Source organism: Cyanistes caeruleus, chromosome 22 (genome assembly GCF_971803275.1).
Source record: "Cyanistes caeruleus chromosome 22, bCyaCae1.hap1.1, whole genome shotgun sequence".
Lineage (NCBI taxonomy): Eukaryota > Metazoa > Chordata > Aves > Passeriformes > Paridae > Cyanistes > Cyanistes caeruleus.
In genome coordinates this window covers 282489-309860 of record NC_141722.1, presented here as the reverse complement: position 1 = coordinate 309860, position 27372 = coordinate 282489, and the positions used below count along the sequence as shown (strand labels likewise).

The window sequence follows — 27372 nt, the reverse complement described above, 5'->3', positions numbered from 1 at the left end:
CCCAAACTGGGCTCCTGTTGCACACCAAAAAGCAAAGTTTGAACGCTCTGTGCTTCAGCAGAGCCAAATTTTCGACACAAACACAGACACAGACTATGAAGAGATCTCTGCAGGGAGTCTCACCCATGTACAAAAGAAACATTTAAGTGAGCAAAACCAACCAAGTGTCTATTTCCACTGCTTTAGTATCTATCCACTCCTCTGCACCAGGATCACCCAATTATCCTGCCCTAACCAGGGAGCTCCTGCATGCTCCATACCCAGGACACACATACTGGCTCCAAGGAAACTGGCTCCATTTTCCTTCAGCAGCCTGACTTGGGACAACCACACAAAAGGCAAAGCTGGCTAAATCCTCTCCTTCTGCACCACCCCATGAGCTAATCTATATGCTGCATTTAAACACTTCACTTTCAGGGACTCCACATCTATTTCTGGAGATGGCCAAGGGGCAGATATTTTTTTATACACAGAAGTAAGCTAATTTATTTTTCCCTAAAAAACAAGGGTTTCTTAATTGTAATCACAGCAACAACTTCTACAAGGAGAGCTTGTAAAGATAAAAACTTTCTTCTCCCTGTGTTGTAGCTGAACTAAAGGAGGAAAACCCCACCATAAGCAGTGTTTTAATTAAACTGATTGACAGCCCATTCACACAGGCTACAGCTCGCACAGGATGCCATTTCATTTCGGGATTTTTCATTATAGAAAAGACTCCCGCTCTTAACCATTGAGATAAAGATCTTTTTAGAGTTGCTGATCTGTTGCTCCATTGGAAAATGAAGAAGACCTCATTAAAAACAGCCAGCTGTGCAAGAAAAGTTACTGTTCTCCAGGCATCCAGAGGGGAAATCCACTCAGAGGGACCAAGGCTGAAGACAGATCCGAACACACCCCCGGCAGCACAAAGAGGCATTTCAGACACACACATGCTCACACACACACTCCTGCCACTCTTTCCTCCTCCACTGCAGGAATATTTTTTGCCTCCCTTGTTTCCTCACAGATGGGGAAAGGCAATATAGAGTAGGCAGCTTGTAAAGAGGGGAAGAGGAACTTACAAACCAAGTCTCTTGCACAGCCAACAGCCATGGCTGGACCCGTGACTGCTGCAGAAGTGGCAATTTACAGCTGCTCTTGCAGCACACCTTTTATTTTTCCCCTTTTTTTGGTAAGATCCAATACTCTCAAGTCCAATTATCAGAACACCCTCAAAGGTGAGAAAAAATAAAGCAGCAGAGGAAAAATAAAGAAAGTTATCCTTGGGGTATAAAAGTGATTCCTGTGGTTGTCTTGTGCAGGGCCAGAAGTTGGACTTGATGATCCTTTTGAGTCCCTTCAAACTCAGGATTCCATGATGATCTGGCATGAAATCGGGTAATTCTTTGTGCACTCAAAAGTCCCGTGAAGGCAGCAGCTGCTACAATACACGAGCTTGAAACCAAAGTCTAAAGAAATGTGGAAACAGAACACACAAAGCCCCTAAAACACCTATTGCTGATTGGCAATGACTTGGGCTCCCACTGGCAGCTCTGGCATGATGAACAGCGATGGGATATAAATAGGAAATTCCTTTACACCTTACTAAGGTAAAGCTGCTGTGTTGGTCATTGAGAACAAACCCAGAGAGTTGGTTCTATTTATTTATATTTCACACCACAACAAGCACCACACAGTATTAAATAACTCCTTACTCCAAAGCTTTAGTGTTTGCACCATAGATAGGAGAACATCAATAATCTGCAGCAAAGTACACCCTGTTTCCAGATAAAGCAAGATGTGTTTGTTCTACTTAATTCTGCTTTTTACAGTCCAGGTAACACATTTTGAGATGCAATTATGAAAGCCAGCATTTAGAATAAATCTATGATAAAAGTTAATGTAACAACCAAGGGGAAAAAAAGCTGTTCTCAAATATGCTAACACATGATACAGGAGAGCTCCAAGATGCTGTTTATACCTGAAAATTCACGTGGAACAAAATTATGACCGAAGAGAAGCCACACAAAAACCTCATTAAGGTTATCAGGGTAACTAGAAGAGCCCCAAGTGTAGATGCCACTGAGCAGGTGGATTTAAGTCCCAGCTGTTGGGCTCTTTGCTGCTTTCAGTACCAACAGTGCAGCTGACACTCCAGGCATACACAGGCTTAAAGGGACCAGCAACACAAGCAAAACATGTCAGCCAAATGAGCTTCTTCACAGCATCATCTGTAGAGGTTTCCTGGTTTTATGTTCTTTGCTTTTATTGAGTGGTAAACTGCAAAGAGGGTGATGCATGTTTTGGGTACAGAGACACTACAATCTCTGTTCACTGATCTCACCCCATTTCACTGCCTGAGTCAGCTCTGAGATTGGGATGATGTTAAAATATTGTCCTGTCCCCTGGCACCATGCAAAGTGACCCCAGAAACTCTGCTTCTCCCATGGAAATGAAAGCCTGATCTCTGCTGCCTGATCTACCTGCTCCTAGTGCTTACAACAGGTAGCACACCTGAGAACATCTCCAGAGCACTTTCTCTCGTGGGTAACTTGACATCCTCAGCACTCCCACCCTGTGATTGCACTGACCCAGAAACCCAAACCTACAAATGGACATCCTGGGCATAGCAAAGACAAGCCCAGCCTGGGAATAATACAGAAAAAAGTCACAATTCCAGCTGACAGATGGACAACTCCTTGCTTGAGGGCATCACGTGACAAACCATGCAAGCTTTGGCCTTTTCTGCCCACTGACACTGAAGGCTGCAAAGGGAAATCGATATTATTACTGGACACAACCAAATGACAATATCATGCAACACCTGCAGCTGATCTTTACTTTTTGGTCCCTGGGAAGACCATTTTCTCACAATTCCCTTGTATCTAAGTGGAATTTAGCAACACAGCTGCTTTGATTCTCTCTGCAGGAAGTGTCTAGAAAGTGAGGAAGCTCCTTTAAAATAATCCTGATTCATTCAGCTCCCATGCAAGTGACCCCACTTTCTTCCACTCAATCCTTCTGTAGCCTGGCTTCTCTGGAACAGGAATGAACAGCAAACAGCCTCAGCTGCTTCACAGACCCAGAGACTGGTTTGGGTTGGGAGGGACCTTAATGACTGTCCAGTCCCAACTCCCTGCCAGGGGCAGGGATGTTACTCCCCAGGGCTATGTTTCCACCCCTCCTGGCTTATCACTGTCTCCTAGGCTTTAATCCAGATAAACTTCCTGATTTCCTGAGCTGAAGATAGAAAGCTACAGTGAAGAAACAGCTTTGTTCTCACCTTTAAGGAAGAGAAAATAAAATACCCAGCCAAACCTCAGTTACACCACACATCCCCTGCAAGGTGACAAAGGGCAGCTCTGCAGCACAGCACAGAGAGGGCCAAGGCCTCAAGCTGGACATGACCCACTTCCCTTGAGGTACCTGCTAAAAAAACCAACGTGGGCAAAAAGTTCAGGACCTCACATTATGACACCACTGACAACGAGGGCAGAACCTAAACTAAGTGATCAAAAGGTGAGGTTTAGTGCCTCACCAAATGTTTCAGAGAACCATAGAACATCCTGAGCTGGAAGGGAGCCACAAGGGCCATCCAGTCCAGCCCCTGGCCCTGCACAGACACCCCAACAACCCCACCCTGTCCAAACCCTGCTGGAGCTCTGGCAGCCTTGGGGCCGTGCCCATTCCCTGGGGAGCCTGGGCAGCGCCAGCACCTCTGGGGGAATAGCCTTTCCTGATCTCCAACCTAAACCCCCCTGGCACAGCTCCAGCCCTTCCCGCAGTCCTGTCCCTGCTCACAGAGAAGATTGGAGCTGTGCCTCCACTGCCCCTTGGGAGGAAGCCAAATATGAAAGGAGGTGAAGTCCCTCCATCAGTAGCAGCTCAGTGTTTTTACCGATATATCTGACCTGTATTTTGGGTGACAACCCTCAGTGCTGCAGTGGAATCCCCTTGCTCTGATTTGCCAGGCTTTGTCACAACACGTTTACTATTGGATGTGTTATGGGGTGAAGCTGCCAGTACCAAACTGGAGCAGATCCACTCTGTCCAATGGCATTTGGATCAGTCTGCCTTCAAAGCCATGGTATGGACAGCCTGAGGAGCAGCACATCCCAATCACCACCTAAAAATAACTGCATTCCAGAAGTGACAGTCAATTCTAACTCCATTACTCAATCCTGATTAAATCTAACATTCAGTGTATTTCTTAATCAACTTGCCTCAAGTGACTACCTTAAGGTTAATCTCCCAAAGCCTTTTTCAGGGGAGAGAAGATTCTTCCACCATCTGAACACACCAAGGAGCAGGTAGAACATGAAAATTATTATCCACAAAGCTTGTTCTTTCCAAAAATATTTGGCACAGCACTGGGACTTTTTTTGTCTGTTTCATATAAACACAATGTAAAACGAAGTTAAAACAGTCTCAAAAATGCCCTTCAGCATTTAAAAAGGATCCAAACTCAGAGGAAAGAAAGCATTTTGAACAAGGCATTTCGCAGCATGGTGCAGCAAAGAAAAAAGTCCTTTGGATACTTTTAAGTGCATTTATTTTTGCGATTAACTGCAACAGAAGGGAAAATAAATCCAGTACCTAACAGAGAGATACCCCTACACTGCTTTCCTTGATGAAGTTCTTGTAGAGCAGCCTTTGGCTTTCAAGCATTTGGTAAGTGTTAAAAAACATATTTATGTATGGAACAGTTCAGCAGGGACATGGCATGCCAGCCCCCAGACCCTTAAGCACGCATGGAGGCACCTCTGCACACTGCAAACCTCCTTCTGGAGACCATGGAATGCAAAGGGGCTGCCAAAAACCCTCCAGCTGCTCAGAAAGGCATTTCTGCCCCAGCTGATAACACCCCCAACAAAGCCAACCACACCCACCCGTGGCCTGGCAGTTCAAAAGTCCTCCCTGAGCTGCGACAGTAAAATGAAACAGTTGCTTGAACAGTTAAACGTGAAGTGAACAGAATCATGGAATCCCAGAATGGTTTGAGTGGGAAGTGACCCTAAAGCACATTGCAAGCCCTGCCATGGGCAGGGACACCTTCCATTATCCCCGTTTGCTCCAAGCCCCATCCAACCTGGCCTTGGACACTTCCAGGGATCCAGAGGCAGCCACAGCTTCTCTGGACATTGCAGAAGGGTTGGGAGAAAAAGAGATGTACTAGGAAAAATTCCTGGGTCACTTTTTTAAGCAAAGCCACCAACCAAACTGATTTCAACCATCCCTGGGGAAAATGGAAGATGCTCATCCCAGATGCTGGTCAGAACATTGCCCCCAGAGAATGAGGAGTCTTCAGGGTGAAGAAACTAAAGTGTCCAAGAAATGAGGGAAAAGCAGGAATCTCTAATAGGAGACATGCATTCAAAGGAAAATATCACACACACTAAATTCCCAGGCAGTGGCCAAGGAAGAGTCAGGGGCAACAGAGGCAAATCTGACATGAGGTAATGTCAGAGCCAGAACTTGTGATGATCGTTTAGTTTATTGAATTTTCAAGCAGAAAAAAAAAAGTAACAGTGGTAGTCTCACACTGAACAGTAGCTAAACAAGGCTAAGACTGAGGAAACCTCCTGGTAAATGCTGTAAAAAATATCCAAGGCAAGGCTGTGAGCAAGCTGGCTTGATGGAGGTGACAAGGAGTGACTGGGAGGAGACAGCCAGGGAGAACAAGGCTTTGAGCTCCTGTCTGGCCAGACACACACACCAGCCTACTCCTTTCTGGAGTAACTTTGGTCTATTCCAAAGGGAACAGGAATGGTTCTTCAGCTGTTCTCTGCACTTTTAGCTGCATCAGATGCTTGTGCACATCTAGTCTGGCAGGAAAAAAGAGGTTTTTTAATAAAGTGCCACAGAGCAGATAACACAGCTGAAGCCACACCCATCTTCCACCTTTCCCATTCTGAAATGCAGCTGCAGATACAAGTTATTTTCAAATACTCCTGAATTTCAATCATTGAGCTTAAAATAATTTACTTCAAACAGCCAAACCAGGCACTATCTCATGCAAACTGTATCACAATCCAATGAAAACAAAGGTCCCCAAATTCAATGTAGCTGTCCCCCGAGTACCAGCTGAAACAGCAGTTTCTGGCCTGATAGCAGCTCAGGGAGAGGCTCTGGCCTGCTCACCCCCCATCGGTGACACAGCCTGATAAACACACTCTGGGCCTGGGCTGGGAAGTGTGGAGCCACTGCCACTGCAGCAGAGGACACCAGGCAGGAAACACACTCCAGTCCCAGCAGCCCCACCAAGAAGAGAAAACTGGGATTGTCTGGGGCTTGTTTCCTTCAGAGAAGTTACTTAACACACACACACGGAGTTACTTGTATACCAAATTTGCCCTGCACACACATAACCAGGTAAGGGCATTAAAACCACAAGAGCCAAAGCAGACTGCTATTTTACCACCTCATTCACTCAGCTGCATTTCCTGCAGTGCCTCCAATACTTCACACTGCCACCTCAAGGGGAAATGCAATGCCCTGCTGGTCACTCTGTTGTGGTGACAGCAGTGTTGTCTCCCAGAGCGATGGTCCTCCCGGCAGCTGAGCAAGGAATTCTAGAAGGATGATTCTCCGGAGTGGTGATGCTCATTTCCATTCACAATTCTGTAACTCCTCGTGGTTTTCGGCCCATAATCTTTATTTCAGCAGTTTATCAAAATGAAATGAAATCCTAAGTACCTTCTTGCCACATGCAGAGCTTATGACTTCCCCTGAGTTAAAATTCTATGTCATACAAAATTAAATCCTGCAAAAGCTGGCATCCAGGGAGGGCAGTGCAACACTGCTGCACAAAAACCAAAGTTCACAGAGGGCTGCTGGTAGGACAGGAGCCCTGAGTCTCCTCAGTTCAACCCTCTGCACCTCTCATTTCCCCTCACAAGGAATCTCAGGTGAATACTTCACACACACCTGTGGTTTCACCACCACCACGGCCATGAGTGCCATCAGCTCTGAGGACTGTGCTGGTGACCAGTGCTATTTTACCAGCCTTTTTTCAAACCAGCCATAATTAAGAACAACACTGTGGATGGGAGGAAGGGAAGAATAAGAGAAGTATTTTTCTCTTAAATGCTGATGTTTTGGAACACTGCAGAACAGGAATGGACCCAATCAAACATTTCTGATTATCCTAGAACCTCTGACATTATCAGGGGCTGCAGTGCAATCTGGTTCACCAAACTGGTTGAAACACACTTCTTCCTTTTTCCCTGCAATCCAGGGACATTTTGGACCCACTCACAGCCAGTGTAGATCTTTTGTCTCCCATTCCTAAGCAGAAACATCATCTTAAACACATCATAAAAGCAAGGATGGAGCTAGACCACAAGAAAATGCAATCCAAGCCTGAGAAGTGAATTATCCTCCTTTGAGGGAATATTTGCAACCCTCTCCCCCCAGTGACAGAAGTTCTGCAGACTTCTCCAAGAGCTTCCAAAGCATCAGTGACTTTTTAGGAGCTTTAGCTCAACCAGCAAGAACTCAAACTGCCTTATGGAGACCAAGAGTTAGCCCTGCTTTCAACATTTCCAAGCCTGGCTGCATTCTTCCCCCAAAAACTCCTTTCAAATAACAAGACAGAGCTGACCTGACAATAGAGAAGCAGCTCTCCCCATTCTGTGTGTCTGTCCTGCTCCCTTGTTTTACTGCTGTGCTGCAGCTCCCTTCTCCATGCCCTTCCCAGGCTGATTAATACTCATCCTGGATGATATCTGGTAATTCAAGCTTTTACAGTGCTCCACACCATAACTCTCTGTAAGGCTCACACATTTCACCAGAAAGCTTTTTGCTGACTGCTCCCACTCCTGACATCACGGGCATTCAATAAGACATTCTGGACAGAGGTCCCAGCTATAAAACTCTCACGTTCTTCAGCTGCCAGGATGGGAATTTGGTGACAGTACAATTCATTCATTTATTTAATGATCCTAACATCAGCCTGAGTGGATGAAGTGTGCTTTGGCTGCAGGAAGGCAGGGAGGGGGCTGTGCCAAGGGCCAATTGTTTCGGTGACTGCCGGTGACACCAGGTACCGCTGCCACGGCCACCGCCATGGGACGGTAGTTTGGGGCAAAATGGGAATCATTTCAAGTTAAACGTGCTGCACAGCCTCACAACCAAATATTGGAACATAAAGGAGTTTATTTGTGCAGATGAACTTCTTCAAAATTAAAAAAGCATTTTGGAAATGTAATCAATGAAATTAAGGTAAACAGCTTAAACTCATCAAAACAGGCTTTGTGATATTTGCATATCAGCAAAAATTAGGTCTTTTTTCTTTTTGAAGAGACAGACATAAAGGCACTTTGAAATTGACTTTAAAACACAACACCGAAGGAAAACATAAAACTCAAGTTGGACAGGTTGACAGCTGAATGATTTGCATTCATACCTCTGAAGTATAAAACACAGAGCCCAGGAAAACTGAATATTTGGAGAGAGACTGTCCAGTGACAAGTATTTATAATTGTGTGAGCACTATTGAGAAAGGGTGACAAAAACTGAAGCTGGTTTTATATTATACAGCAAGTGGAACTCAAGATGTCTCACCAGCTCAAGAAAAACTACATCCAGAAGCACATTCCAAATGAGCCTTGCCACACTAAAGCTGCTGAAATCCCCTTCCCAGTACACTCCAGAGTTCAAGGTGTACCACGAATTTCACATTAAAAGTCACAATAAACAGGCTTTAAATGTTTTTTCGGTTTCAGTTCTTGAATTTCCTGCAAATGAGTGGCATAGGTTACCCACCCTCAGCTACAAGAACCCTGCTGAGTTCCCTTTCCAATATAATATATTGAGTCAGCCCAATGATTCAGCTGCACATTGCAAAACCAAGTGTCCAGTGTGGAGACTGTACATCACCCCAAACAGAAATTCAAGACTTCCAGAAAGTTTTCAGGCCAGATTTCAGCCCAAATTTCACACCAGACCTGACAGTTCTGTGGAAGATCTTGTGGCAGCCCCAGAACAGAAGGGCTGGCTCTCATCACTCAGTAGAAATGTACCTTTTTTTTTTAAAGGTCCTTTCCTCAGGATGCTTAGGAGCCTTCCCAAGACAACAGCTGACTAAAACACCAAAGCTGAAAGCAGTATCACTAAAAAAGTCTTTTCCTTTGATGCACATAGGAAGAGCCTCCTGCTTGGTCTGAAAGACCAAAGATTTCTCTCATTTTTGCCTCTTGGCAAGAGAACAAAATAAGCCCAGAAAAAGCCAGTTTTAAGGCACAGTAACTTCTATGACTTATTAGTAAGTCATAAAAGAGGGAAATCAGTTTTCAGACCACCACTAGCAAAGCCACAGCACCAGCTCAAATGGATTTTCACCCATCACCAGTGACACAGACACTGCAATCAGACTCCTCTGACTACTCTGAGTAACTCAGAGTCACCCTCATGTGTAAATCAAACCAAATACACAACCATCATCTGGCAACCCCAAACAGAGCAGCCTTGCAACGTTTATTAGTTTCCACCTTTCAAAAGCTTTTCAAACTTAGGAAAATCTGTGTCATTTAAAACCTTTAACTGCATTAACTCCTCCTTGCTTGGCAAGAGCAAATTCCAAGGCTGGCAAGGAAATTTCTGTTCCCACCATATTCAGTCCCCTCCCGTGCTAAAAGCAGGGATGGTCTTTGTGCTTCCAACTTTTCCAGCTATTCCTGTGCAGATACTCCAGAGCATGGGAGCCTCATTCCTGCAGAGCTCAAGCACTTGGAAAGGAGCAGCTGCTCGTTGCACCTCGACAAGTCCTAACCCATTTCAACACTCCACCGACAAACTTGGAGAGCACTACCAGGATCGGCTGAGGACAGGATAAGTTTTATTTCCAAGACACACATTCTGGAAGCCACTTGGCTTTTTTTTCAAGACTATCTAAAGCTCTAGAAATATTTTAACTCTCATGTAGATAAATGAACCACAAAGTTGTTACAACGAACAACTGGAATATCTTATTTTTGGTGGCAGAATTGATTTAAACCTGATACAATCTCTGTGTGGGGAAACTTGTCCTTTTCTCTCCACCTCAACTCAGCTAAGCAGCCAACAAAGGTAAAAACAACTCCTCAGGTACAATCGAAATACAGAGCGTGCAATTTCCCTTTCAGGAAAGCAAAGAAATAATCATGCTGTCCCATTAACCTAGTTACATGTCCAGCAGCAATTTGACTCAAGTCCCATCAGCAACAGCATGCCATCACCTATTCCAAAAAGAGGGAGCACACCCTGGGACACCTTCCAAAGGTAAAGAACAAACCAGAGGAATAACATGCACCAGAAAATTTCACTAGCCTAAAAATCTGATTTTGCTTTCCTCCCTTCGATCCTTTTCTAAGAACACATTCTATTTTCCTCTTCCAGCTGTTCCACAGCATCAGACCCTATTTGGGAGGCAAAATAGGGTCCAGGGTTTGGGAAGGAAAGCTGTAGGCAGAAGTGCTTGAAATTGCAGCAAGTGTAAAACACAGCACCATGAGAGTCTCATCAACTGTATTCCCTTAAAAAACAAGAAGAAAAATTAGTTCCCCTGGTTCCTCCAGACCACAGGGCACACGACTCCTCCCCCTACATGTTCATGCCTTGGAACAAACACCAGTTTTCTCTTCCCCATTCATTTCAGAAAAGCTTTTGCAATTGCCAGCAACCACATTCAAGTCACAGATAAAGTTTCCTACCAAAGCAATGCCTGTAAAACAGTGATACTACCCATCCGTAATTCCCTAGAGTTAAAATTCCAGCAACTCTAATCATATTAGCGGATTTACACACAACTAAACTTGACAGTTGACTAGCCCTGAAATTCCTGGATTAGGAGAAAAAGAAAATATAGGTTACCTCTGTGTTCTAAAGGGAGATCTTCACTGCTAACTCCTACTACTAAACAAAACTGGAGCAAATGCACCAGCTCAACACATCCCAATGTTTGTTAACAACACTGAGAAGCCTTTCAGCCTGGAAATGATGGACAAAATCCATTCACACACAGATAAAAATCCTTTTACATCTCAACATCTAAAAGGGAAGTTATTTGCTCTGAGTCTCCTGTTACTCTCTCAACAATTTCTGACACAAACTCTGTTCCCAAATCAGAGCTGCTCGTTAAATACACATATATTTACATGGATGAAGTAACCTTCTCCCACAGACTTCTGCCAGAGAACATACACAATCATGTCCTTGGATGTGAGAAGAAAATAAGCCACTTGAAATCACATCTTTAGAATGATTTTCTCCAAGAAATTTCACCACAAAAATCTTACAAAGCTGGTTAAGTGACATATCTGCACTCTAACATGATTAGCTTTTGTCATTAAAGAAATTAAAGCTATTGCTGCTTGAAAGAACACTAAGATGTGCCAAGGCTGGGGAACATCAACAGGGGAGATGGCAGAGAGGGCTTAAGGCACTTAATTTTTTGGCAACATGCTCCCCAGTCTATGCCCATTCCTCTCCTGCAGAGGAGCCACCACCACAGAGCAGCAGGGAAAGTCTTTTTTCCCCAAGCCCTTCTCCTGCTCCAACCCTCCTGAGATGTTTGATCTCCACACCTTCAACACTTCAAAACAGAAACACTGCCCAGGCAACACGTCTGCCCCCTTCCCTTCATCCAGCTGAGATCTCCTTCCCTCCTCAGCTCAGAAACATGGAGAGCAAGACACACCTCTGATCTCAGCCTGGTTCCTCCTTCCCACCTCTCACCACTCCTTCCCTTTTGGGAATGCTCCTGACACCTTCCTCACACGTGGCTGCCTCTGGCATCTGGAAGAGGATTTCCCACTGCGTTCCAGTCGATGTCAAAGCCGCACAGAGAGTGCCTCACACCAGAGTCACGACCATGCTCTTCAAGCTGACTTTTGTGCCCAAGCAGCTTCCAAATGCCTTGTCCTCAACTTCAAAGTCATCAACAGATAAATCCCAGCGAGAACAGAGCTGCTCCCTCACGCAGTCTGGGAAAACATCACTCAAAATGCAAGTAAGGAGGGAAGATGGCAGTGGCTCCAAACTTCCAGAGGGGATCATGGCAACTCGGACCCCAACCCTTCGATGCAGATTCTCTCCTGGGAAAAATTATTGGGTACTTTCTCCTCCAGCTCGACTCTTTGTTCATGGAGAGACAACAGAGAACCCCACGCACCCAAATCCTCCTCAAGAATCTTGATTTAACCAGATCTCCAAGGCAGGCCTACTCTGGCCTGGCCTGCATCCCAACACTGGGCAAGCACTGCCAGGAACTCATCCTGACTTCCCACACAGCCTCAGACGTTCCTGAACACAATCCTGTATTTCCTGCTGTCCTCCTGGGCTTTGGGGAAGCTGCTTGCATCCAGAAGATGCCACCCAACACAGCAGGAACCAGCACAGCACTTCCTGAAAGGTACTACAGCACAGTTAGCTGAACAATGCAGGAAAAAGTAAAACTAAATTACTGAGGCAACATTAGCAGAACACACGTTTCCTTGCACGGCAGTGATGGAATTCACACAGAGGTCAGTACTCCAAACACTGATCCTTCTGCTCTGGTTCTCGGAAATGAAATTAACAAGGAGGAAGAAGAGGAAAAGAAATTAGTAATGATCTGTTGACACCCACCCTGAGCCTGCCACAACCTGCAATGGCCTGAGGAACACCCAGTTTTTCAGAGATGCCCAGTCCCACATGGAAACAGCCACAGGGGTAGATTCAAGTCAAGCTTACTGGTGCCTGCACATCAACAACCAGGAACTCCCTCCCAACGTGAGGAAGTTGGGGAAAGAAAACAAAGCCCTACTGACAGCAGCCCTGAGCTGCAGACAGCTCTGATTTGTCTCTGACTGAAGAGACAGCAGCTGTGGGACCTCACCCCAGGTGCCATCCATCAGCCTGGCTCTCCCTTACAGGCCAGTGTTTGACTACATCTAGGCTGGGAAGAAACTGGTGACCTGATTATATTGATCCACAAAATTTATTCACAGCACAGTTTTGAAAGAACAGCTTAATGTAAGACACACACAAAAAATACTTCATTCCTAAGTGTGAGAGTAAAGAACAGGGTGGAGTGTCAGAAGTACCACTGAGGTATAACCACAAAGGCCCACAGGGCCCTTGCAGCACCTTTGGTACTGTACCTTTTTATGGAAGAAGTCTCACTCCAGACTTCTCTGGAACTTCTCCTGCAGAGGTGGTCTGGGAGACAAAGCCAAGGAGAACAGATTGGGGTTTACTTTTTATAATATCCCTTTCTGTGTATCATTTCACCCTTGCTCGTCCTTTCCACCCAAATAAGGCTCAGACTCCAGCTGAAGGATTTATCCATACTGACAACTTTTGAGCACAATTTCAGCCTGAAATCAGGTTTGGCTGAGTACTCACCACTACCAGAGCCACAAAATTATCCAAGCTTATTTTTACACAGGAAATTTAACTTTTTGAAGCCACTGTGTTAAGGAAATTCCTCACAAGCGTGTCTTGTCTTACAGAAGCTCCAATAACTTCCTATTTAGCAGGAAACAGAATTAATCTCACACCCAGATATTTCTGCTCTTTGTGTCCATCAGTTTCCAGCTTCTCTTTCTCTCAAAAAACATTATTTTCTTTAAAAATTCCTTCTTTCCCCTTTATTTTAATTTTCCCTCCCGCATGCCTTGTTACATGCACATGCTGAACACTTCTTTCTCACACAATTCTTATTTTTTTCCAATTACACAGATTTTGTTTAATTTCATGATACATTAAGTCTGAAACCGCAGATATTTCCAAAGTTACAAAGTTCACCAATAAGAAACTGTTCTGGTTTAAAAAGCCCAAGTCAGAGAAACCTGCAACTCTTTTATCTGCTCTGAGGTAACAGTGGCTCAACAGTTGTATCAAAACACAGAGAAAAAAAAGAAACCAAAGAGGGCTAAAAATAAGGCTGAACTCAGATGACCCCCTGCACTCTAGTAAATCAGGGATGAACTCTGCTCCCCAGGCTTCACTCAGAGCAGCACTGAGAGGTAACAGCTTTTGTTTATAATCAAACACAGGTTTTGGTGGAGGATAAAATCAGCCAGGGCACCCGAATAAGCTTCACCAGGACACCGAGCATCAAAAACAAAGTGTTTTGCTTCCAAGCACAGATCAGTGGTTTAGGAGTTAAGGAGAGATATCGGTCAGACATAATGTTTTCAAAACAGGCATGTCGAGAAATAAAAGTGAAACTGTGTCATTTTAACCTCCACACTTCCACAACACCAACTTATCATTTCCATCTAACACTTCTCCCTCCTTCTCACCGTGTCCAGTCGGGTTCCTAGGATGGGACACACTGCCACAGCAGTCCCAGCTCCTCTAAGAGCTTCTCCAGGCTTCCCAAGCTCTTTTGTTTTCAGGCTGTACTCAGAGTAACCCAAACTTCATCCCTCATGCTTGTGCTTCATGCAACACTCACCAACAGCAACAACACAACATCACAGCCCCTCTTCCGACCCAGCAGGATCCCCCTCAGCAACACCCGGAGAAGTTCCCCAGGGAATGAAGCGCTTCGGAAAGCCCAGCACAGCCCCACATCCAGGCAAACTTCAGTCTCCAACTCCCAAGGCATCCAAGTGCCACGTTCCCCGATAAAACAGCCCCTTCACAGACAAACCAGCACCTTGCTGGGAAGTTCAGCTGGGCACAGCCTCTGCACACTGGCCAGCATTCCCACTCCAACTCTTGGCACATCCCTCAAAACCGAAGCAAATTTTCCCTGAGCAACAGTTTTACTTACCACCACCCCACTGACTCTACTGACAGCACCTTCCCACTTATTTTATTCCTAAAGCACCGGTTGGAATAACGGAATACCACAAATCAGGCAAAAATCAGCCAGCAAAGAGAACGTCCAGGGGTTTTCACTTGACCCAAACAAATCTGTAACGTCAACAGTCTCATGATTTAAGCAATGAATTTGCTGTCATGGCAGGGGTGATTCTTGCCGGAAGCTCAAGAAAACAATAGACCTAAACTGATTATAAAAGGGCTGGGTTTTCCCACCTCCAAAATGAAAGTGAGAGCAAGAAAATGCTTACACACAGGGAACACAGCACGAAAACCACCCTGCACTTCCACCTTAAAATCCAACACACCGCCAAACATTAATGGAAAAACACACTCCCGATCGTCCCTGCATCATTCCCGGATAACACAGCACGGAGATCTTTCACAAAGTGTGTTTTTCACTTCATACCCCCCAAAACTCCAGGGATGGAGGGGAAGAGAACAGCCGGTTTGCAACGGGATGCTATCGGACGCTGGAAACAAAACCTCAGGCCGGCAGGCACTTTCCTGGTGATCCCTGCAGTATTTCCCTCCTGACTTGGGGCCTACTCGCAGCACAGAACCGAAGACCTTTAAAAAACACTCACAGCCCCCGCCGGCCTCTCTTTGTAGCAGCGGCCGCTTTGGTGGGGGGATTTTGGGGAGTGGGAGCCTCCTCCTCCTCCCCATCACGTGTGGCCTGTCAGGGAAAGCCGCTCAGTGAAACGTTCCACCTAAGATTTATCCCATCAGCCAAGTAGGAAAAATAAAATAAAATAAATCACATGAAAATGGTCCCCAGCTGTAAATAAAAAAATTGGATTTAAATTCGCTTGGAAAAACAATAAAACCAAAGCACTTACCTGGGCAGGACCAGAAGCAAAACTGAAGAACGATTTATAATTAAAAGTTTACCCTTGGGGTCACCGCTGCTTTGGGGGAGGGGGAAAAGGGACCCCCTGGAAAGGGCTGAACCTCCAAACCAACCCGCTGGGGAGGTGGACGGCCCCCGTTTCCCACCATCCCAGCAGGTGCAGCCCCCCTGCGCAGGGGGCCCCACACACAAACAGACACACAAAAAGGAGCTGGGGACCCCTCAACAAGCCCCACCTCACACACCCCCCGGCTCTGGGGGGCCCCACGACCTCTCACCCCCCACCGCCCCCAGGTCTGGGGGGATCCCCGCAGCCCTCACCCCCCCGGCTCCGCTCGCTGTGGGGAGGGGGTGTCACCCCCCGAACCCCCGGGGCAAAGGATACTGTTGGGGCGGCTGTGGCGGCAAGGCCCTGATGTTGGGGTGAGGCGCCGGCGCCGGGTGAGGGGGAGCCGGGGGAGGAGGCGGCCCCGCCGTCGCCCCGCTCCCGGGGCCGGTCCCCGCCGCCGCCGCCGCGCCGGGTTTCAAAGCCGCCTTCTGCGGTAAACTCATGGCCAAGCGCAGCCACCACCCCGCGGCGGGGAGCGGGGCCGGGGGGAGCCGCGGAGCGGGCCGGGCGAGAGCCGGGGCAGCGCGGCGGGCCGGCACCGGCGCCGGTCTCCGTGACAACGCGCCTCCCGGAGGGCTCGGGAGAGGGGCCGGCGGGGAGGGAGGGAGGGAGGGGAGGGAGGGAGGGAAGGGAAGGGGGGGCGGCTCAGGCCGCGCTGCTCATGAGCCGGCGGCGGCGGGGGGTCGCGGTCGCCCTCGCCGGGGGTAGCGGAGCCGTTCGCGGCGGCGGCTCGGGGGCGATGCCGGCGGATTTTCCTCACTGGAGTAGCGGAGCATCAAACATGGCGCTGCGGCCGCCTCCAGCTGTCCGGCCGGGCGGGCGCTCGGGCGCCTTCGGGCCGCTCCGGAGCCGCTCGGCCCAGAGCCGATCGGCGACCTTCGGCTCTTTCCGGAGTCGCTCGGCCCACCGCTGATCGGCAACCTTCGGCTCTTTCCGGAATTTCTCGTCAGCCAGGATCGCTCGGCAAACCTCGGGTTCTTCCGGAGAGGGTTTCGCGGGCGCAAGCGCCCTGCCGTGCTCCCCCTCCCTCCCCGCTCAGCCCAGCACCTCCCGTGACCCCCGCGCTCGGTAAATTTCGGTTATTTCCGGAAGACGAGGGCGTGACGCAGTTCGGGAAGCTTCGGAGGGGCTCGGAAGAGGGATTCCCGCCCCGCTCGTAGTTCCTCGGAGCTTCTCAGCAATCTTCGGCGTCCCTCGGGGTCGCCATGGGGATTCGGGGACATTCGATTCAGCTCGGAGAGACTTCGGCAGCGCTTGGCGCTGAGGGATTGGCCCGAGGTTCTCAGGGGAGCCTGGAATCCCTCAGCACCCACTGAGGGCTTCCCCTGCCCGAAAACTCACCTCCAGCCCAAATTCCTGCCTTCTGGAGGGGCTGGAAGGGCCAGCACTGCAGCCTCCCCTGAGGCATCGTAAGGGAGGGGAGAGCAGCTCTGAATGCAATGTGTAAACCCGGGACCCCTGGGAGCCTGTTGGCTGTGAGGGGTCCTGCAGTACCCACCCTACCGCGGGCCCGAGGAAGGGGCTTACCTAAGAAACCTCACCCCCAGCCCCAATTCCCCGCTTCTGGGGCAGCTGATAGGGGCCACACTGCAGCCCCTCATGAGGGAAGACAGTCCTGAGGGTGACAGGGTGGCTGTGAGGGACCCCGGGACCCCCAAGGGGGGTGACCCGTCCAGACCTGACCCCACGGTCACACCAAGCCATCACCCCCAAGGGTTGCCACACCACCACTGTGTTCACCATTTCACATCTAACCTGCATATCCCTCCTCACGGCCACCGTCTGAGCTTGGCAGCAGCCAAGGTGGTTTGTACCATCTCAGAGAGATAAAAAGCACCTCAGAACAGATTCCAGCAGCTGCCAGATTGTCCTGACGTGTCCTGCCCTGCCACTGGCTGCCGAGGGCTCATTCCAACCTGCTGGCACCTTCCAACATTCCTGCCTCACTGCACGTCCCAGGGAGATGCTCCCAGCACCTTTGCTGTGCCCATAAGTATTGCTGCCCCAGTCACCCAGCCTCGGCTGCTGCTCTAGGAAACCTTCCCAGAGTTTACTTGTGTCCTGTCTGCTGCAAATTCTGAGCAGCTGCAGGTTTAAGAATGCTTTAATGCAATCACAAATAAACCCTTAAACATGAAAAGCTTCTTTTACTGAACAGCTCTCGTGGTAGTGTGTTCAGGCACCTGGAGAGTAGCTGAGAGTCTGTGCCATGGTTCTGTTTCTATGCAGAAAAGCAATTTTGGATTTTAAATACAAATCTGAAGGTGGGCTATCTGGACTGGGTGTTGTTCACTGGAGCAGAACTCCAGTACAGTGGACAAAAGCAAGTAGAAGGGTCTTGAGTATGTTTTCCCTTTGGCGTCAGACTCTGAGTAACTGAACAATGGGGTTGTGCAGAGCAGGTTTGGGATGCACAAGGATTGCAGTGTATCCAGAATCTCCCTCCTCTGCGGTGTGTTCTCAGAAGGAAAGCTGGGAGCTGCCACACAGGTCTCCATTAAAAGCAGCCTGCAACTGGAATACTTTCTTACTTACTTGCTACCCGGAGGGTACAGCCACCTCCTGCAGTGCCTGCAGGCATTAGTGGGGCAGGGGAAGGTGACTCATGTGCTGCTTAGTGTCCCTTTCTGCACTCTTTGTTCTGCAATGGGGTAAGGGAAATACCTGGGAGGAGGTGAGCTCATACATACCTCACACTGCCTGTGGAAAATGGGGGGAAATAGGAAATACTGAGATTTCTTTTTGAGGGGAAAGAGCCCAACCAAGCCCTGCCAGCCTGTAAAGAAGTTCTGAGTGGGAAATATTTCCATCTGATCCCAGCTACAAATATTTAGGGGTTCTGGCTGGTTTTTTCTGACTCAGTTTTCCTCAGCAGCCTTCAGCCTGCTATATTAAGTGATTCCCCACCAGGAAAACTGAAGAGAGAAATAAGAATGACCTAAAACAAAGGCCAAGTACTCCTCCACTGCCCAAAAATGGCAAACTCCCCAGAAGGAAGAACTTCTCTTATGTTACGGGATTTGCCCAAGGACTAGAAGATCTCCCAGCATCCTGGAGAGCTGCTATGTCCACAGCACACTGATCCTGCTGGGAAGACAGTTCTTCCTCCACAGCTGGTAAAGACTTGGCTGTTACTGCTTGGAGGGGGCAAGTAGAGCAGTGTGTTCTGGGGGGGCTGGTGCCATTCCATGACCACCTCCTGGCACAGACACTCTCCAGGTATCCCCCTTTGCATGGAAGGAAAGTCATCTCAAAAGCAAATTGACATCCATAGCTGCCTCTGTTCTACAGAAATAGCTGCCTGTAAACACAGCTGCAAAAGAGCTTCCAAACTCCAGAATCTTTGGATATAACACTTTCTGCCTGTTTAGAAAGGAAATAAAATGGTATTTTCACCATACTGTCTGTTAAAGCTCCCAAAATGTGCTGGCCAGGAGAAGGAGCCAGGCTCCTGGCTCTGCCTTAAAGCCCCCTCCAGAGTCAGTGTCTCTCCCCAGACATCTTTTTCCCTGAGAAGAAAAAGATATATCTACCCTGTGTAGGACGATTTGGCCAACAAATCCTGCAGACTTTAGAGCCTGAGTGAGTTCCAGCTGGATTCACACCCTTCTCGCCTCTCCATTTTGTTTTTCCTCCTCTTTTTCCTGCTAGCTTTATTAGCACCTGGGAACTGATGTGTCACCATGGGCCGCTGGAGCCTACAGTGCTGAGCTGTTTCAGACCATCACCAGCCCTTTCACCAGTCCCACCAGTCTCTCATGTACCTGCCACAGCACAGAGTGTGGTAGGAATGCTGGAGCTGTTGGTGAACTATGGAAAATACAGGGTTGGGGTATCACTGCAAAATGACTGTTTTCCTGAAGGGATGCTCATGGAGAGAAAAGCATAAAGTGACAAAAGCATAAAGCCGTGGTCCTGGGAGTGAGTGAGGAGATAGAGCCTTCTTGTTGCTCTGGCTCTGAGTGAAAACTCACAGTGATCAGAATGAGCAGGTCCCAGCTGCAAGGTGAGATTTAGAAAGCTGCTCCCCATCCTCCTGCCTTCAGGAAGGTATGGCTTGTTCAGGGAAGCTTTTGGCCCTACAATCTGTTTGTCCCACTAGGTGACCTCGGCATGTTGTGATGTGTCAGGGGTTAGATCCTACCTGGAGGGAACAAAGCAGGAAGGAGAAGGGCAGTTCAGATGGTTGGGTTCAGCTTCTCACCTCTCAACAGCTGTCTCAGCCCCACCAAACCTATGAACAGCCCCCATTTCCAGTTCCGTGTGGAGGCTCCAGCATGCTCCAGGTGCCTGCTTTCACCCAGTGCAGCACAGAAGCACCTCCCCCTCTTTTGGCTTCTCCTGCTTTTCCTGAACAGATCCTCTTCCAACCCCCTCCAGACAAAAAAAAAAAACACCCAACAGAAAAAAAAGAAAAAGAAAAAGAAAATAGTCTTGCTTGGAGCTTTCCCCATTCCCCCCCTGCTCAAGCTCAGCCCTCGGCAAATGTCTCAGCCCTCCAGGGCACAGCTGAGTACAAAATAAAGCAAATGCCACCCAGGACCAGGCAAGCCCACACCAGGCACTGGCACAGAGCAGGATGATTCACCTCCTGCCCGCTCTCCCTGTGCCTGCAGCCTCCCATGGAGGAAAACTCCCACCACCTGCTCTCAGCCCCACATGGGCAGCCTTGACCACGGTTGTCCCCTGCCACAGCACAGCTGATGGTCACCCTCAAAGTCCTTTCTGCCCTGGGGCTGTCCCTGAGCCATCACCTGCCTGGTTCCTCCCTGCAACTAAGCCCCAGAGAGCCAAAACATTTCCTTTTTGGATGGTGTTAAACCACTTCTAACAGCATCTCCATGTGACTCCTGTACTCCCTTCCCTGCTCCTTGCAGCTGGGAAAACACCCTCTCACCCCAGCCCCAGTCTATTCCTCTTTGCCTTACACCCACGTTGCTCCTCTCTTTCCCTAGGAATGCAGGTATTCCACCACAATTCAAACACGTGGGGCCACATCCAGACTGAAACAGGACTGGCTCCTGCCAGCCAAGCACCGAAGTGTGCAGGCAGCGATTTTCTCAGCTCCACCGCCCTCTGCGGGTTTGCACCATTTCCAGGCAGACCTCTGGAAAACAACGGCCACAGCCACTCTCCAGCACTGCAGGAAGCCGAGGGCCTCACACTGAGTGGTGCCAGCAGAAAGTGAGTGCTATTACTACATTTTGGTTCCATCTGGGTGAGAAAACACGGTAAAAAAGGTCAGAGGGGTATTTTAATGTCTTATTTATGCAACATCCGTGTCCCCAGCTCACTGCTGGCTTGGTCCTGCCCCTGCCAGCAGCAGAAATGCTCTGTATTCCCAAAAGTTTGCTATCAGTGGGCTGCAGCCCCCTAGTTTTGCCCCAAATCCAGCCCCCAATAATTCCAAGGCTAAATAGCGAAGGAGTACAAAGCAGTTGACATGGTTAATGGCTATCAGCCCTGCCAGGTGCTGAGGTGAGGCTTGCAGGGAGCCTGCAGCCCAGGTCCTACCTTGCATTTTCTGGGCAAGCCTGATGAAGCCATGGAGCATCTGCTTGAAGTGCATGTTGGCCTGTGTTATGGAGCTGGCAGCATCCCCCCGAATCACCAAGCCATAAATAAGGGAGTTTGAAGAGAAACCTGTGGTGGGGCCTGTGCCACTGGATCCAACCACAGCCCAGCTGGCTAAAAACTCACCCAGGAGGAAGGAAAAGCATACAGGAAAGACCTCCCTGCCAGGGAGCTGTGTGGGGTCATGCCATAGAGATGGAAAGCAAAGAGCCACCTGCAGTGAGAGTAAGGTTTTAGGGCAAAAACCCCTGGATTTAGCCTCCAAGAGAGGCAGCAGTCACCAAGCACAGGTTGGGAAAAGGCTCCTGGCTCAGCTTTGTCAACACAGGACAGTCTTAGTGGTGTAGACAGGGAGAAGGGCACAAATAAAGGGATGCAGAGCCTCCTGCTATAAGAAAATGAGTCATGATAAGCTCCAAATCCAGTAAAAAGTATTTATTATTTCAATTACAATTAGCCCCACACATAGGGTGAAAAAATAGTTACAAAAAAACAGCCCCTTCCATCCCTCCCTTTACATATAAATATTAAAAATTCCTCCGTGTCTCTGCTTTGTCTAGAGCAAAAGACAACACACAGCACCTGAGCTCCTGTCAGTGCTTTCCCCTCAAAACAAGTATTAAAAACATCCCTTAAAGTCCTTCAGCCCCATCCTGATCACTTCTCACACTGGTGCCAAACCACCTGTGGAGGGACAGAATTTTGGGGCCACGTGGTGCTTTTGGGGCTTGCAGCTTCCCGTGCAGAGGGCAGGCTCAGCATGAGAAAAGCAGTGGCAGGAACTGCCTGCACTTGTCTGGGAAGCTTTAGGGCCAGGATATCCTGGCTGGCCTGACTTCAGAAGGGACAGGAAGGAGAACAGGATGCTTCATCCACCCCATCACCACCTTGGTTACATCTTTGGTTATGTCAATTTTTCCCTTTACACTCTGAAATTAAAGCTAATCCCAGGAGCTGCAGCATGCCAGCACAGCCTCTGTGATGTGCAGCATCTTCCAGCCCTGTCCCCAGGCCTGCTGTCCCTAATTTTCCCATCAGCATCCTCTGAGGGATAGTCCCTCCCAGAGAAACACAGGATCCAAGACTGGAAAGATATCCACAGCCCTGCCCAGCTTCCCTGGCCAAGGGACTGTCACCACAGGGTACTGCACCTACAGCTGCACTAAGTAAAAAAAAAAATTAATAAATATACTAATATTTTACTAAAAGGCTTTTAAATGCTTTTTCCCTGAAAATTTCCAGTGTATTCCACAACACATGAAAAAAATATATGTATTTCCCCCCCAAAAAAATATTTCTTAAAATATTTCCCACCCTCGTGTGCGCATCTTTGGAGAGAAGGTGGTACATCAGGTGTACTCAGACACGCAGACAAACCTGCCACTGTTGGGGCTTCCCTTTAGCACCTCCACAGCAGAGAGGTTTTGCAGGCAGTGGGTCAGGCTGGAGCACTGTGTGTGTGTAAATACAGGCAGTGCCCACGGATACGTGTGTGCCTTGACACTTGGCCCGGTCATGGTGGGAAAGAGGAGACCCCCAAACCTACGTCATTTCACCAACAAGCAGGGGGATGAGAAGTTTTCACAGTGGACTGAACCTCAGACAATGCCAGGGGCACAGACACTGCTCCAGCTGAAGAGTTGGGCTCTCCATGGCATGGAGAAGTGGTTTGAGCCTCAAAGGACTGGGGAAGCCCAGCTATTGGCAGAGGACAAAGCAACCAGCCGCTGGTTCCCTTGGGCACTCACCCATCACCAGACTTCACACTTCTTGAGGGGGTTCATGGGGGAGCCTGGGGGGCAGCTGAAGTGCTCTGCAAACTCCCTGGAGTTGGAGACGGTGCCGATGACGCGGAAACGCGAGGGGCTGTGGGGATCCGTGATGAGCCCCTCGTGTGAGCTCTCTGGTGTGCGAACTGAGCACCACACCTGCAAATGGAGTGCGAGGGGCCTGAGTACTGACACCCATCACCATGGGGCCAGCTCAGTGCTGAACCCAACCTCTGCCTGTGTGATGGGGGCCACGGCAGCTCGAGCTTCAGCTTTGTCTTCCTTTGTCACCAGCACCACCCCAGTCTCATTCTCCATCCACTACATCATCTCTGGAGGACTCTGTTTTCCCATCACACCCTCCCAACCCTATCTGGACATACTCCACCCCCAAAAATCCGTGTGCCCACATGACCTACCTGTGCAAAGCCAACAAAGAAGAGCTGGTAGTTGGTGAGGCCAAGAGTTGGGAGTGTTTCTTCATCCCCATTCTTTTTCAGCCAGTTTTGATATGCCTGAAAACCAGGGAGCACAGCAAGCTCAGGAGACACCACAAATCCCACCACACCGTGTCCCCCTTCAAATCTCCCCAGCCCCATGGTCCTACCCGGTAGGCGGCCTTGAGGCCCCCATTGTCGGCGATGTTCTCCCCGAGGGTGTGCTTGCCATTGACTGCCTCACCGTTGACAGTGTAGTTGCCATACTGCTCCACCATGCACGCTGTCTGATGCTTGAAGGCCTCCACCGAGGAGTTCTTCCACCAGGGACGCAGGTTGCCATCTTTGTCGTATTCCCGGCCTGCAAGAACATGGTGGATCCTTCATCTCATCCTGGCCACCCCTCCAGCTGCCCACCCACCTGGCCCTGGTCATACCTTGGTCATCAAAGGCATGTGTCAACTCATGGCCCACCACCACGCCAATCCCACCAAAATTCAGGGATCTGCAGGAGGGTAATGCAGAGGTTAAGAAAGCAGCCTCTGCTCCCCACAGCCATGAAACTTAGCCTAACATTTGGATATAGGAGGAAAGCTGGGAATCCGTCCCTCTCTGTTTTCCCGTGGCTCTTACTTGGGGGATGCACGGGTGTAAAAGGGGGCCTGGAGGATGCCAGCAGGGAAGACAATCTCATTCTTGGTGGGAGAGTAATACGCATTGACTGTCGGAGGTGTCATGCTCCACCTGCAGGAACACAAACACAGCCAACATGCCAACACAAACCATCACCAGTGTTTGCTGCAGCATAATCCACTTTTGCTGCAAAGCTGTTGTCCTAAATTTATCTCCCCAAAACCAGCACAGCCTGGTGGACACCAAATCCCAGTGCTCCAGATATGTTGATATTCCCCGCTGAACACAGTGGAAGTGGAGCAAAGGACTTACTGGTCCCGGTTTGGTGGTTTCCGGAGCTGGTCAGCCGTGACCCTGGCTGAGAAGTTGTAAAACTGCATGACGTTCTCAAAATAGAGGTCAGAAACAGCCTCGTACTGCAAAAGAACAAGGTGTGAGCAGTGTGTGGTGATTGTCCAGCCCCACTCCTCCCTCCACAGTAACATCTGAGCCTCCAGAGCCAGCAGTTACGGCTTCTCCTCCTTTCCAACATCTGTGGAGTCTCTGGAGGGCAATGAATCACCATTATAGAAAACGACTCCTCCTTTTCCCAGGCAGGAATCCCATGAGCCACAGCCACCCCAGGACTGGCCCACAGGTCTCTGGGAAGTCCCTAGAGAAGGCCCAAGGACATCAGTGAGCCCCTTCTGGAGGAAGCCTGGGGTTCAAGGCTGAGGCCTTGGAGATATGGACACATCCTGCACATCCTATAGAACACCCAGGGGACATATCTGACCAACTCACGTCATTAAAGACTTTATCCAGCTCCTTGGGGTCCATGATGAATTTGGGATAGCCAATCATGTTGTAGATGGCATCTGCCTGGAGGATGACAAGGACCAGAGTGCTTTCAGTGCCAGAGATGAAGGAGAGGCTCGCCTGGTTTCACCGTTCTCCACCCTCACCCTTCTCCCCAGTGCAGCCAGTAGCACCCCACCTTCTCTTTGGCTGACTTCCTTGTCTCTTCATCCATCCACTGCAGGGTCTCCAGGCTTTCCTCGAAGGCAGTTTTAATCTCTGCTATCATTTCCTCCGCCTAGACAAAACAAGGCAGCACAGCGTCAGTCCAGAGAGCCGGCTTCCTGTCCCAGAGAGGTCGAGGACCTTCACACCACAGGGAGGAAGAGGCTGGGAGGCCAAGACAACACATGGTGAAAAAAGCAGCACACAGAGCTGCACAGCGCACACAGAAACATTGTCTGCCCCGACAGTTCCACCACTGTAGAAGCTTCCCCAGCACTGGGACTCGCACGCTGCTGTCTTGGGGACGTACCACCTGCTTGCTGTCCTCAGCAAAGGTGGCCTTGACAAACATGGCCCCCAGGGCAAAGCCCAGGTTGTTGTCTGTGTCACTGATGCAGAACTTCCAGCGTGGGAGGCAGCTCTGCAAGTGACAGGAGATGGTCATCAGTGGTGGCACGGAACAAAGCCCTCCACATTCCTACCCCTTGCTCCACCTGGCCCATCCAACCCTCCGCCACCCCAAAAGCTGCCCCACATCTCTATTGTTTGTATGCCACATGACAGGGCCTTGACATAAAAAGCCATCACCATTTTAGTGGTGACATTCAGGGACATTGGGGACTTCACCCTCACCTTCTTTGTCCCATACATCACTTCCATGAATTTTTCCTCAGCATCCCGGAAGCGCTGGTCAAGGAGTGGGCTGGTTTTCCTCACCAGGTTCCAGATCATGTAGTTGTTGAGGAGACTGTGGTGGGAGGTGGTGAGTAGGCAGCAGCACATTCCTGCCCACCCTGGGTACACAGGTCTCCATACAGGGTGGGGGTTCTCACCATTTATCCGTGGCCAGGATGAGGTCAGAGACCTGCTTCAGGTACTCCTTGGCATAGACCACAACGGGCTCTGACTCGTTGAGCTCCACGGGGTAGAAGACTGTGGAGAGGAAAGGCATCCAGTCCACAGCTGGTGCCAGCTCCTGCAAAAACCACAGTGCTGCTATGGACCTGAAAACCATCACAAGGGGAGACAGCTGCTTCTTGAACTGGAATTGGCTGTATTAGTCCCCATTTGATGGATTCAGCTGACTTTGCAGACACCAGTTCCCATAAGAGCAGCATCCTTGAAAGGTTAGAGGGGAGTAAACAATTTCCTCCCACAAAGTAGGAAAAGAAAGTGGGGTGGGTGTCAGAGATGTTGATACAAGTCATTAGAGCCCCTTTGGGGACACTGGGAGGTGAGCAGGCTGACGTCCATCCAGGGGCAGCAGTGCCAGAAGGACAGAAGTGCTGCAGTAGGACAGCTGCCAGCCCCAGGGGTGGTCCAGAGGCTGGGAGGAAGGGTCAGGCCAGGATTTCCCCAAGGAGGACATATGCCAAGCTGTTGCACAAGAGCTTCCCAGGCTGTCAGCTGGTGTCAGGATTCCCAGAGGAGCTCCACCCATCCACCCCACTTCCCAAACCACAGCAGAACAGAGAAGCTCTCCAGCTCCGTTCCTACCTTTAGGTCTCCTGCTGTCATTTTATGGTAGATGACTTCCTCATCCCTGTGCTTCTCCTGGGGGATGGTAATGTTGGCCAAGGCCGTCTCAAAGTCCAATATCTGCTGCATCTGCTGCCGTGTTGACTCCTCATCGGTGCCTCCCAGGAACATCCCCAGCTGCACCATGTAGGTCAGGTACCCAGCAAGCACCTGCGTGGTCAGACAGGTGGGATCAGCACGGTGGGTGCCTCCCACCCACGGCATCCCCCAGCCAACACGCATTTCCTGCAACACCCTCACCTTCTCATTCTCAGTCTTGTTCAGGTAGTAATCCCGCGATGGCAGGCCCAGCCCTGACTGATCCACCTGGATGACGTTGCTGTTGGAGTTCTTGGAGTCAGCACTGACGTAGACGGAAAAGAAGGGCGAGGTGCGATAATGCGCCGTCACCTCCCGCAGCGTTTTGTTGAAGTTGTCACCAGCACAGGTACCTGTGATGTTCCAGCCACCCAGCTGGGGACAGACAGCAACCAACATTCAAGCAAGAAACAGACACCTGAAATTGCTTCAATATCCCCTCAATATCCATCCTAGGGGGAAATATCTTGCAAAGGGGCTAAAAAGCCCCTTACAGGATTATAAATCCCTGCTTCTGCCTGCCTGACCGGGGGGATGCTCTTCTGCAGGAAGCCCTAAGAATGGAGTATGGAGGATGTGAGGACTGCCCACGACTGAGCTTTTCCC

The 27372-nt window shown here is 49.3% G+C and overlaps 2 protein-coding genes and 1 long non-coding RNA gene across 37 annotated transcripts in view; 1 reads left to right on the top strand and 2 right to left on the bottom strand.

The window, feature by feature from the left end:
- The window catches only part of EIF4G3 (eukaryotic translation initiation factor 4 gamma 3), a 109107-nt gene extending 92552 nt beyond the window's left edge, over positions 1-16555 (bottom strand). For 5 of the 11 annotated variants that reach the window (XM_086860463.1, XM_086860467.1, XM_086860464.1 and 2 more), the window contains exon 1: positions 16011-16555. In XM_086860463.1, coding sequence (XP_086716589.1) covers positions 16011-16177 — 167 coding nt within the window. In that variant the 5' untranslated portion in view covers positions 16178-16555. The remainder of the gene's footprint in view (positions 1-16010) is intronic. The other 6 variants (XM_086860457.1, XM_086860459.1, XM_086860466.1 and 3 more) reach the window with 3 other exon arrangements.
- A 266-nt stretch (positions 16556-16821) lies between these two features.
- On the top strand, positions 16822-22516 carry LOC147649512 (uncharacterized). Its single transcript, XR_015278709.1, has 2 exons — positions 16822-19740; positions 20690-22516. It is a non-coding gene; the product is annotated as an uncharacterized LOC147649512 (long non-coding RNA).
- ECE1 (endothelin converting enzyme 1) overlaps positions 21729-27372 on the bottom strand; it is a 15848-nt gene continuing 10204 nt past the window's right edge. For all 25 annotated transcript variants that reach the window (XM_086860502.1, XM_086860477.1, XM_086860490.1 and 22 more), the window contains 13 exons: positions 26929-27141; positions 26647-26838; positions 25983-26125; positions 25783-25897; positions 25460-25570; positions 25124-25222; positions 24931-25008; positions 24460-24563; positions 24148-24258; positions 23952-24019; positions 23685-23875; positions 23497-23592; positions 21729-23236 (listed from right to left, as the gene is read on the bottom strand). In XM_086860502.1, coding sequence (XP_086716628.1) covers positions 23060-23236; positions 23497-23592; positions 23685-23875; positions 23952-24019; positions 24148-24258; positions 24460-24563; positions 24931-25008; positions 25124-25222; positions 25460-25570; positions 25783-25897; positions 25983-26125; positions 26647-26838; positions 26929-27141 — 1698 coding nt within the window. In that variant the 3' untranslated portion in view covers positions 21729-23059. The remainder of the gene's footprint in view (positions 23237-23496; positions 23593-23684; positions 23876-23951; positions 24020-24147; positions 24259-24459; positions 24564-24930; positions 25009-25123; positions 25223-25459; positions 25571-25782; positions 25898-25982; positions 26126-26646; positions 26839-26928; positions 27142-27372) is intronic.